This window comes from Sciurus vulgaris (assembly GCF_902686455.1).
Source record: "Sciurus vulgaris genome assembly, chromosome: 5".
In the NCBI taxonomy this organism is placed as follows: Eukaryota; Metazoa; Chordata; class Mammalia; order Rodentia; family Sciuridae; genus Sciurus; species Sciurus vulgaris.
In genome coordinates, this window is record NC_136465.1 from 102,508,999 (window position 1) to 102,522,287 (window position 13,289).

General features: G+C 32.8%; 1 protein-coding gene across 14 annotated transcripts in view; it reads right to left on the reverse strand.

Annotated features, from left to right (window-relative positions):
- Positions 1–13,289, reverse strand: part of KIF21A (kinesin family member 21A) — a 151,032-nt gene that overhangs the window by 61,364 nt on the left and 76,379 nt on the right. For all 14 annotated transcript variants that reach the window (XM_079139267.1, XM_079139274.1, XM_079139272.1 and 11 more), the window contains exons 2-10: positions 11,534–11,756; positions 11,229–11,411; positions 10,187–10,336; positions 9,339–9,473; positions 8,816–8,983; positions 6,946–7,061; positions 3,589–3,784; positions 3,006–3,195; positions 2,589–2,652 (exon numbers count right to left, since the gene is read on the reverse strand). In XM_079139267.1, coding sequence (XP_078995393.1) covers positions 2,589–2,652; positions 3,006–3,195; positions 3,589–3,784; positions 6,946–7,061; positions 8,816–8,983; positions 9,339–9,473; positions 10,187–10,336; positions 11,229–11,411; positions 11,534–11,756 — 1,425 coding nt within the window. The remainder of the gene's footprint in view (positions 1–2,588; positions 2,653–3,005; positions 3,196–3,588; positions 3,785–6,945; positions 7,062–8,815; positions 8,984–9,338; positions 9,474–10,186; positions 10,337–11,228; positions 11,412–11,533; positions 11,757–13,289) is intronic.

Below are 13,289 nucleotides of genomic sequence, written 5' to 3' on the forward strand. Positions count from 1 at the left end.
TTAACAAATAATAAGAATTTGTCAAAACTTTGGAAACAGCATAGTTATCTAGTAGTAGGGGATTAAAAAGCTCAATTACAATCATAAAATATTGCTATATGGAGCCACATAAAAACTGTTTCAGAAAAATAATTCATAACATTTGTTTATAATACAGTATCACATTTTAAAAACAGATAGCAGAGTAACACATACACTCTGACATTGATTTTATTAAAATATTGAAAAACTATTGAAGAGATATACCAAAATGTTAATATCCATTCTTGGAATGGGAAGATTATAAGTTATTTTAGTTTCATCTTTTTATATTTTTCTACTTGTCCAAAAATTTCTACAAAAATTTTAATACCTCAAAAATACAAGGATTAATTGGTGATTCAAAAAATAACATGACTTGGAATCTTATTAAAAGGTAACTCCTATTATTTAACAATTAAGATAATAAGACAAAGTAGAAATATTTCCAAGGGGACTAGATCAATATAAATTTGCATGAAGTTTAAGCAGCTGTGAAAAGAAGTCTTCATGAAGCCAAATTTGACAGAAATATGGATTAAAGTAGAATTTAGAAGGTAGAAACAGAATGTGAGAACTTGGATCTAAATAATAATAACATTAGACCTTTACAATACCTTTCAATTTAAGAACCTTTACATGTTGTTCTTTGATTTGAGCCCATAATAATTCTGTGAGGATAGCAGTTATTATGTCATTATTACAGATGAGCAAACTGAAACACAGAGATGTTAGGTAACTTGGCCAAGGTCATACACCTTATCAATAAATAAAAGCTTAAATTTTAATCCAGGAAATCCAATTTGAATTCAAGTTTCATTTATGCTTTTCCCATAAGTAAATTATTTTACATAGTAAATTATAATGCTGGGATTCTAGATTACTCTCCAGGGGTGGGACACATCTAATTAAAGAGCCAACAAAGCTAGAAACCTGAAACAAAGTATTAACCTATACCAGGAAAGATCTGATCAACCCTTGAACTCAGGACCCATGAGTCACCTCTGTTCTCAAAATGGATTAAGAAATGGATTTAAAACCTTGAAGGAAGAGATGCTGCTTTCAGCCACTAGAAGGAACAGAAATGACTCAGGCAGTTTTCTAGCAAATAGAAATGCTAGTCATGCCTTTTGTCCAATAATGAGATCAAGCCTACTACAGCCTTAGAATAACAGGGTGGAGAAGAGGAAATAGACTGCAAGAACCAGAAAATACAATCAGCCCTAACAACTGGTCAGCACCAAGGAAATAAAGAGCTAAAGAGAAGAACTGATTGAAGAGGATTTTCAGAAATTTACAAACATATCAGTTGTATTTCATGGAATGGTAAAGATAGGGTCTACAAAGTGAGGAAATATTGTTCAAAGAATGAATTTTGAGCAATAGTCAGGGAAAAGCATAGTTAATCCAGGGTAGAAACTGCCAAGTCCAGTTTAGCTGCTCAGCAGGACACAAGGCCCCAAAGTCCTCTGACAAACAGAAAGGAAAAAAAAAAAAAAAAAAAAAAAAATATATATATATATGTATATACACACACATAAAATAAAAGTTATGTTTATTCAAATAACTATCTATTGCCACATTAGGATGTCTTCTTGTTTTCTGATTTTGAAACACTGAAGTGATCTGTTGTGCCCTGGGGAGCCAGAAACAGTACTTGTCACAATACATCTAGAATAGCCAGAAGAAAAGAGGGGAAAGAGAACACAAATGCAAGATGGGGACAAGTTAGGGTAGCTGTGAAAGATGAGCTCATCCTACCTTGTTACTGGGTGGGTGACCAAGTGAGATTTGAACTTAGATGCTTCCCTGTGGACTCGACTAGAGTTTTACTTCAAGGGATAAAAGCTCAGTCATCAAGGCAAACCATGGAATCTAAAATCTTAATGCCCCTGACCTCCTTTTCCACTCTCATTCCCACAATCTGGGTTTCTGATCTTCTCCACATTCCCATACCATGCATGGGCATCCTTTACTAAATTCTGTCATCCCATTTACTATGTGTGACTATTAATAAATGATGCCCTACCTAAACTGCACTCTTTGTTTACGTCATGCTTATCCCAATCCATGGCATGGCACTGGATATATAGTGAGCATGTGCCATACACTGCATGACATGTGAATGAATGTACCAAAGAGAGGCAGGTATAACAGATAGACAAGCAACAATTTACTCATAAGAATGGCTAAAGAAGTAGACGGGAACAAGAGTAACAGAAAATTCAAAAAGCTGGAGGTGACTTGTAAATATTGATATTATGGAGAAAGAAGCAAAGTAAGGAAAGACACCAAAGATAACTTCATCAACAACTTTCATGCCTGTACTATATGTCAGGTTAGGTAAGCAACCAATGAAGGAGGATAATGTGGGAAGAAAGAAGAGGACAGTGGCTTGGAATATGACATTGTGGGAAAGGCACGTATCTAGTTCTCTAAGGTTAACGTGTTCAGAAGGCTGAAATATCACCATGAACAGTTGCTGTACAATAAAGTCCAACAAATAGATACACTATAATATTGTAAAACTCAGTACTAAAACACGTGCACTATGTTTAGAAAAACCATACCTGAGATCTTCAATTTCTTTGATATAGCTATGAATCATATTACTGATCTCCTCATTTCCCTCACCTGAAAAATATGAAATTAAAATTTTATTTTAAATGAAGTTTTCTTTGTCAATAAAACAAGAGGGAAAAAGAGTTTGAAGATATAAAACAACAAACAGTTCTTTAAAGCACAATTCTTACAGTAATTTTCTATCCTAATTTAGATGAGCAGACCACAAGATAATAAGATGTGAAGGACACATTTTGTTTGTAGAAGAATTTATTATTTTTTAAAATGAGGTATTTAACTTAAAATCACAGATTGTATACACACCATTTAGCATTTCTACTTCAACTATTCTAGGTAATTAACACAATGTTCCCTGCCCTCCAGAAGTTAATCCCTCACTCATCCCTCTATATACAAAGGCATACCTGCTCTGGCAAGAACTTGGTTGGCCTGATCACTAACAAGCTGTGTGATTCTGGACCTTAAAGCATCAACTGTCTCTTGCATGGCTTTTATTCTCACACGCAGGTTGTTGTTTTCAGTCTGTAGCATAGCATTCTCATGAAACATGTCGTTGATGCTTTCCACACCCTCCTCATCAATTATTCTTTTACCCTGGAAAAAGAAAATATTTTCTTTTGGTTGAAGAGCCTTTAGTTTTGTTTAACTCCAGAAATTACAATTCTACAACCAAGAGCTCTTTATCTTAGCAGTCCCAAGGCAAAAAGATCCTTTCCCTTTGCTACAACCCTTCATGGTGCATTAGTCAGTAAAAAAACTGATCGGGTAAGATGTGTTTTGAACAAATGGTTAGTTAGATTAGACTGAACATCATTAACACTAACCAAAAGGAAGACTAGAGAATCCTACCTCCAGATACCTCCACTGTTACAACCAACAGACTCCAGAAACACATCACAAAGAGCAAACCATCAAAAAAGAGGTCACTATATACACACACGCCAGTCTCAGATGTATCACAAAATGCAGTCAACCCCATCTGCTTACCGTCTTGTACTCCATGAGCTCCATCTGAAGTCGCGTGATCTCACTACGGAGTGCATTGATTTGCTGACTAGCTCTGTCCTGATTAACCATCACCTTGTTCTTTATATTTCTAGCTCGATTGGCATATTTCAGAGTGTTTAAGGTTTCCATAAAATCTCTGTCTGAAGGGCTGACACATGCTATCATGATTGTTTGACTGAAAGTTACAAATAGTAATTAGGTTTACATATAAAAGCAAATAGAATACTGAAATAATCATTTTTAAATAGTATCTGTCTTTGAAATACCAAAAGATTGACACTACTAACTTAAAAATAAAGTCAAGTTTAAAAGTGTTCATGCTTTTATGGCCATCTTTAATCTTTAAAGGATTGTGTATTTTTAGGTAATACTGGAGAAAATAAATTTGTATTATTCTTCTTTGAAAGTACAAACACATGCATTTGTTTCTCACTTCTATACAGAGACTTTCAGAAGCAATACAGGTAATAATCTAAAATTAATCTAACTACAAATATGATAAGTTGAAAATCAAAGTAATTTCACTATTTACTTATATCAATATTTTTAAAATTTCTTCCTTTCATTACTGGTATCTTGATTTTTGAGTCAGCAAAGAATTTTACATAAAATTCAATTACACTCAGACAAAAAGAGAGAACATATCCTACGTGACATAGTACAATACATCATGTGTGATTGAATGATCAAAGTTCCAGAGTTTCCAACCAGATTATTCTGGAGAAAAAATAAAAAATATTACACTAGAAACATTAGTTTATGGTCATGATAAATTGCTTTACCAACCAAAACATTGGCTAGTGAAATGCTTAGCGTGCCCCAGCTATTGTGTCTGTCAATGAAACAAAAGGTGGTTTGTTAGGCACTCACATTTTCTAACTAAACAATGTATAGGAACTGTAGTTAAAGACCTAATTTGCCTATCCTAATAGAAATCAATGCCTATCAATTCTAATCTGTAGTCTCCTAATATATAACACAATATTTGTAGCATATTAGGTCATTAATAATTGTGGTGTGCATGTCTACATAATATTTATTGCAAATCAGTAAGATGAAATAACTCCTGCCTCTATACCTCTCTCTCTCATCTGATGAATATAAAGTAATCAAACAAAAGTGAGGTTTTATGGATGTTGATTAGAACTCAAAGTATGGTCCCCAGTCCAGCGCCATTCTGCTATTTATTTGTCCACAATAAATACAGAAATTGAGAGTAAGCGTTTTAGAAACTTAACACTTGAACTTTCTATAATCGGTCCTGTAATCAATGAACTCATCTCATTGAATAGAGTGCAGACCAGATTAAGTGTTTTTAAACTCACATGGTGAGTCACAAATGGGGCAAACAGTGTAGTCATGCACAATATTAATCTACCACTAAATGGAGATGGGAGAGGGACTCGCCCTTCACAAATATTTTGAGAAGCACTGAGATCAAAGTTTGATAAGAATGACAAAAGTCAGGAATGAGAAGAACTGGCTAAGGTCAATTGTATAGGGAAAAGGTAATATATTAAGCAAACCCCAAAGGTACAAATTTAAAGAATGAAAATTAAAGCTATTTATTCTTAGAGTTCACACAATAATTTCAAATCACTTCTAAAAGAAGTGATATAATTTAAATATACTGTATTACATATGGCATATTAAGTTATAGTACACATCTGGAAGAAAATATATCACAATGTTAGCAGTGGTTACTTCTAGACAATAGAAACATGATTGATTTTTATACATGCTTTACATTTTTCTGTATATTCTAAAACCTTTGGTATAAACTTGTAATGTTAAGCATTATAAATATGTAAAACCAGTTTGGTAAAAAAAATGATAAAAGACTTAATTATGAACATAAATATATGAAGCTTATTTCCAAAACTACTTCGGTTAAAATTTTTATTTTAATTTATATGAGCTTCAAAAAATGAAGATATTTTGTTTTCTGAGATTTACATTAAAGACAATGCTTTTCAACTAGAAATTCAATCCTAACATTTTAAGCAGAAATTGAGGCACACTAAGGGTAGAATTAAAAGGGTTCATCTCCTCAGAGGGGTTACTATTCATTAAGGGAACAGGTGAGGAACATCTGAGATTAGTTATAGCCTGCCTGAAACTCAACAGGAATTCAAGACCTGCAGTGAAAATATTTTAAGACTGCTTACAGAACAAGTAACCTTTCAAAGGTAGCAAAGTACTCAAAAGTATTTACACTTGGTAGGACATTTAACATCTCTGCTTTGTTTTATAGTTAAGAAATAAATACAACAAAATACTACAACTTCAAAAACTAAAAAAAAAAGTACATTTGGTTTAAAACAAAAATTTGTTTATTTAATAAAAAAATTTGATTGGATTAATGCTGAAGTTCAGACTGAAAATATAGAAGAAATATGCAACAATGGAAGCAAAATTGTGTCCACACATAGGATACTCTATACGAGAAATGAGTTAAGACAATGGCAATATTACATAAAAAGAAGAAATATAAAAATTCTATTTAATTCTATGAAAACTTTATTTCTAAACCAAACTTATTTCAAAACCAGAGATTTAACATTATCCAAAATTCTTTGAATAATGGTTGTTCATAAAGAAAATTTGAAGTTTAATTACCAGATCATAGCAGAGTATCTAATGATTTTTTCAGTAAATGAATTGTTAGACCATCAAAAACACTATAAAATGGATTTGCTGTGCTTGTTTATCATTGGTTGAATTATGCAATGATTGGATTTAAATGCAAAAATGTTGACATTTACAGAGTGGAATGCTTTACCAAAAGGATGTGCTTAGTTGATGAACCATGTCAGAAGGCAAAGAATTGGAAAGTTGAGAACCAGCAAACAACCCTATATTTCCTTCTGTGGACATTTTAAATGCTTTTTTCCAAATACAAAAAAAGTTTGAGATTTTAGGAGACTCTTCAATAATATGTTCAATAAAAATGTTCAATAATATTTAAAGATAGCACTTAATTTTTTTGACAAAATTTTATTAGGCATCTACTATGTGCTAAGTACTTAAAACAGAAACAATGGTATAGGAGAAAGAGTTCCTATTATAGACTTTGCTTACACATTAAATGACTGATAAATTATTTAACCTCTCTGAATTTTAATTTCCTTATCTATAAATAGAAATAATAATACCTGAAGGAATGTTATAAGGATTACCTGAAATAATAACACATAAAATGACTCATACTTATTAGTTTTTTATCCAATTAATTTGCTTTATAGTAAAAGATGTTATTACAAATCATCTTATAAGTTTATTAAAAATAATAAATAATTAAATTTATTAATATAGAGGGTAGTCATTTATGCATACCTATTACCCCCAAGGGAATCCTGCAGTAGTCTTGTCAGTTTAGAATCTCTATAAGGGACATGGGTAGCCCTCTTGCTCTTGTCTCCCAATGCGCTTATTACATTGCCGAGTGCCAACTAAAAGAGAGAGGAGAAAATCAGACATGTTTACTAATTACAACACTTTTAAATAAAGAATGACTATAATGACTAAATAAAATGGAGATGTGACAAATATGAGAACATCTGTCTTTGGTTTTGTTTTACATTTGTATTTTCAAGTACATATAAAGTAAACTTTAAAGTGTTCTATATTAAATACTAATAATTGATACTATTCAAAATATATAAATATTACTTATAACACATATATATAACCATAAAATATAGATTCATGTTGTAAATTCTTCTCAACTCAATGAACAAACTATTTGGTAAACAATCCTGTAAAACTTTCTTGCTGCAATAGAGACCTTTCATGTAGCTAAAATTTCCTTTAACCACAATAAAAGTATCAATATGATTTTTCTGAATTAGAAATTCATGTACAAGTAAAACTTCCCTTAGAAATAACAAAGAAACTATGTGCTAAGCATTCAATTAAAAAAAAATAGTAATAATGAGTCAAATTGCTGAAGTCTATAGTCACTCCTGCTACCTGTACTGTTTTTCCTATTGTCAATGAGCTAGCATTTACAAGATAAGCATTACCCAAAACTGGCCATACTAGCCTTCAATAATACAAATATCTGTAACCATGTCATTGTTATAACCAAAACATACAGTGAGGGGTATCGGGATTGTATTGGGTTTTGGTTCTCCTTTTCTAGAGGTTATTTACAGTCTTAAGCACTGGTCACAATGAAACCATCAGATATGTCTCAACATGCCTCAACAGCCTAAATAGGAAAACAGAGCAGTGACTTCATCTTTCCCTGACAGTCCACATGTAAATACCACCATAATTTTATCTCCTAAGAAATTTAAAACAATACACAAAATCCAGGATCCAGGCCATGCCCTTTTATACAACATTCAAACACATGGTGTGGCATCAACATGGGTCTTGGGATTGGGAGGGTTGGCTCTCTCCAGCTGCCTCAGTACAGTGCCCCAACACCAGGTCACAATGATACATGAGCAAATGTTGGGTAAAGATTAAAAAAAGGTGGTGGGGGGCATATTTTTGGAGACCCCAGATTCAGGATGGGAGAGAAGCAAAGCAGAAAGCATGAAACCTGATGTTGTCAGCACCACAGAAATTTACTGATGCTATTACTTTTATGCAGGAACAAATGTCCAATTTTATAATGAAGACAATAAGAAAAGATTTAGTAAACACAGATCTGCTCTAAAACATTTTCTTCCACACACCGAAAGTCTTAAACCAATTCAAGCACAGTTGTTTTCCAGTCAACATACCACTAGGTGGCATAGCATTAAAGTTAATTCCTAATATAATCTACAAAAACTTTCATTTTGGAAAAAAAAAAAATTACTAAAATCATTTGACTATAATCTCAAAGCCAATAAAATGACTGTCACAAATTGTTAGTAAAGAGATACTTTGAGTCTTACAAAATAATGTTGTTTGACTTTTGAGCATAAAAAAGTTTTAAAATTATATATACATAAACCTTTTTCACATATCGTGAAATTTAATTCAACTAAATTTACACACATAAAGAAAACCTGAAATGTGAGGGGGAAAAAGGGAGGGAAAGTCTACATGTGATGTGAGAGATTCAGTGAATCACTAATAAATTTACTGCGACTTGTATTTCTCAGTTAAGTGCATAAAAGATCTCCATTTGAGGATATTGTATGTTGTAAAAAAGAAAAGGACAACAGAAAAGCCCTGATATATTCCGGGCACACAGCTGTAGTCTTACAAGTCCACAGTTGATAGAAATGCCTTCTTTTGCCCTCTCGCCTGTAGCTCCAGTTCGCTTCAGTCTTTCTGATCCTGCCAGATCAACAAAATGGAATTTCGCAGTCAAGGTTTCAAATTCATTCATCTGTGATGATTCAGAAATCATCTTATTATCTGTTGCATTTTCCTGCAAGTAAGGAAAACAAGAAAAATATCTTTATTAACATGACACTAGAGAACCCTCCTCTTTGTCCTTATCCTACATACATATATAATCACAGCTGAAGAAAAAGACATAGCCAAAAGAAAATAAATGCAAATGTCTCTGTTGGAAATTAGAAACCTAATGTTGGAAAGGTCAAACCACAACTGTCATCGACTAAGGCTTTGCTTATGTTAAGGAAGGGAAACCTACAGCACATGGTCCCTAAAACCAAAGGGTAACTGCACTCATTACACCATGGTCGCGTACTCTTCTGAGATGCATGTGATATTTAAGGAGACAACTTCAAAAGTCTGAGAAATGAAAACTAGTAACTCACAGCATCTATTTGGGGACACATTCTGGTTTGACACACATGAATGGTAAAAATGGCATGTGAACGAGAGCTCTGGACATTCATCTGGGTACTGGCAGTGGTGCGGGATAGAGCACCCAACTTCAGACACTGCATCATCTGGAAAAGGAAGAAGAGTTTCACCTGAGCAACATTTAAATAAGACACAGCCCAATCTTACATCCAAGCTAACAGCTAAACCCCATCACATTACAGAATGTAAAAGATGCAGATTTTCATATTTTCATTTTAGTTTCAGGCACTTTTTGAGCTGAATTTTTCAGCATAATGGTGTATTATTTTTTAAACAGGAAAAAACACTGAGATTCCATTGTTTGTTATTTGCTGACTTTTGCAGCTTCCATTCCAAAATGGTTACAGAAGAATACTTTGGGACAAACTGAACAATAACTTTAATTTACTAGATCTCTTTTGTATCTTCTGTTGAATTTTTTTTATGGGTTTTGTAATTTTTCTTAAGTTTCCCTTTAGGAGCCAAGATGCAATCTTATCTGTTTATGTTACACTGAAAGATACAACTAGTTTGTGGTCTCATCCTTCACCATCAATCATTTAACCCTATCTGTGAAAGGAAACTATACATACAGAGTCTTAGATGATTTTGATGTCATGATAAACGCACAGCCTGTATTATAACATTGACATTTTTATACTATGTCCTGCTTTAAAAATATGAGGGAAAAAGATAAGACTTTTAAGTCCATGTTACACATAAGGACACAAATTTCAAATCTTGATCTTAAGCAGACTATCAGTATAGCTAACTAAATAAAACCAACTGTGCCATATTTCAATTACAACATAAACATCACCTCTGATTCTGTATTCACAGTACGCGTTGTGACTCCCACAGTATAAATTCCTCCAGTCGAATCTTCATGAATTCTTATATTTGATTTTTTATTTTTTGCATCAATATCACGAGTGGTATCAAACAAGTCAAGGACCTCTTCATTATAGAGCTATCACAAAGAAATATTAGCAGTTTGATTTTGGTAGAAATTGCTCCATGAGCATCAATATATACGTCATAATGTATGAACATACGGAAGAACACTTTTTCATTTTTCACTATCCCCTAACTTTCTTTTGGTAGAAACACATACATGTATTCTCCCTGGTTTTTAACTAAATTGGGATGTCCATTAAAGCCAGCAGTAAGATAAATGATATTAATTTCAATTAAGTTTTCTACTTTGTACTTACTTAATACAGTTGAACAACATGTTCCAATGACCAAAATGATTAGCTATGAATCAGTTGATCTATACCAGAACACCCTTGACCAAGGACTCGGAATTATATTGCCAGGTTCGGCTTGCTACACTATTGCTCAAATCCTACCTATTCTCTTGTTAAGCCTTTCACAACAGACTAAACTGCCTTAAATTGATCAAATCCTGCCCCAATCCTAGGACACTGCATTGATGAAATTGTCTTTGCAGAGAACAGCCTCTGCAGGCAGATTAGTGCTATAGCCATAATCCTATTATTTTTCACATGCTTCCCCTGCCTTAGTGGCTGAGCTACCAGCACTTTGTGACCCTATCTAAATTATCAGAGTAATTTTAAACTATCTTTATCCCTTGAGATAAAAAAAATGATCTGAAATAAATAATGTTAATTGTACTCTTACTCTATGTACACTGTTCAAGTGTTTATGATCTTAAATGCTAATATCATTGCCTATAAATAAGGTTTACCTATTTTCTACTACCTAATGTTAACTTACTTGAACAACACTTATTGGTACTATCTGCAAAGAACTGTGCTAGAAGCCAACAATATAAAATCATAGGGCTATGCCTTAAGGATAAGATTTAAAGGAAATCAGTGACACGATTAGATTATTACCTCTAAGAATTGGGCATTCACTTTAAAATCTGGAGGCGGAAGCCCATTTTTCATTGCTGTGTGTTTTTTTTCTTCAATACTCTTGAAAAGATGTTTCACAGCACGAGAAATAATACCCTGTTCTCCTTCAGTGATGTTAACATCAAATCCTGTTCCCATTGTGTATGTTTTGCCAGCTCCAGTCTGAACAAAAGAAAAGAGAAAAACGTTCAACCTTAACATAACCTCAAGAAAAAAAATGAAAGTGCAGCTGAATTGACATTTCTGAAAAGATACAACTCCTACAAAAATAATATGGTACTTACTTGTCCATAAGCAAAAACTGTAGCATTGTATCCTTCAAAACAACCTTCAATTAGTTTTTCAATACATTGAGTGTAGATTTGTTCTTGCTGAGAGTCGATGTCAAACACATAATCAAAGGTAAAAGCCTTATCTTTCCCTAGGAAGACCTGAGGTTCTCCTGGTGTGACAGATGTACAAATATGGCATCCTTCAATCTTTTCTTTGGCAAGTTGTGGTCTTATTCTGTGAAAAACAATGAGATAAAATAAAATTTCAAAAAAGAAACCTTCAAATAATATGATTTAAAAACTCTTGACCAAATGTAATTTGACTTTTGTAAAAGACTAATGTAATTAACCTCTGCTTCGAGTGAATAGTTTAAATTTTTAATTACTCAATTAATTTTAGTATGTGAGATGACTTATTTAACAATTCCAATGAGTTGCTTAATAATCATCAAAAGTCATGAAGAGTATAAAATTCATCTTAAATACTTATTCAGTTAAATACTTTTCCTTGATTCGGTAAGCAATAGACAAACCAGTCAAATAAAATCTGCTACTAAAATGTTGTTTTTGTTATTTTTGCTTTAGGTTTCTTCTCTTTATTTCTGATGATCATTATAAGCAAAAATGAAATATTAAGAACATATTTATCTTGATACTCTAATGACCTTGACTCACCTTTTTGCAAACTCTTTACCAGTGATTTTCACTTATTTGACCATTACTTACTATCAGTTTAACATGTTTAAGCATATGCTCATAATTTAAATGTGCATTTCTATTCATGTACATATGTATGTACCTCTTTATTTATTAGTTATGTACTGAGATATATATACAGCAGCAGAATTTTATTCAAAAATAAATTAAAAATAAACACAAATAAAAGTTCTATTATTTTCTCTACCAAACTCAGTGACTATTATAGGTTCTCTTCCGCCCACTTTGACGACCACAGTACTACAACCATCCCACATTCAAGATACTACTCCAGACTCCAGTACCTTTCTGTTCTGTCTTCTCTTCCTAACATCAGGCCTATTTACAAAGGAAAGCAAATATAGTGATATGTTCGTAACAGTACAGCCCAAAATCTGCCCCTATTCTATTCTCTCTATAAATAGGACTATACTGGGCATGGACTGTACTGGACATACACACCAGCAACTTATTAGGCTTTTTAAAGAGATTCCTGTTTACTGTGGAGAAAAAGAGGTTTATCTTTAAAAAAGAAAGATAAGACAGAGATGGGAAAAATAAAATAATAAAGACAGGATTAAGAATGGATTTTAAAGAAATCTTCCCACATATTTGATTTTTTTGTTTATCGGGTGTTTTTGGTTTTGTTTTTTTTTTTTTTTTATACAAGTCAAGTCTATAGGGGAAGAATGAGTTCATCCACTTATTAAAGTCAAGTCTAAATCTTTTGACTCTTAACTGTTTCCAGTTTATTGAAATGAAAAGTCAATGGAAGGACAAGAAAGATAATTCTGAAAACAAAGTTAACTTCTGCAACCCTGGTGATCTAAATAGATTTCCACAGTCCCAAAAAAATGTAAGTAAAAAATATATTGATTTAAGCAATGATTTCCTTTTTTTTATGATATTGGTGTTTTTCCTTTGATAAAGTCTTCAACTGTGTTTGCTTTAATGTAATACAATAATTGACATGGAGCAAGTCAGGTACCATGAAAAGAGCAACGGACTGGCCCGCAGAAGACCTGGAACCTATTACTTAATGTCACTCCACAGACATCACATGATCTTCTGT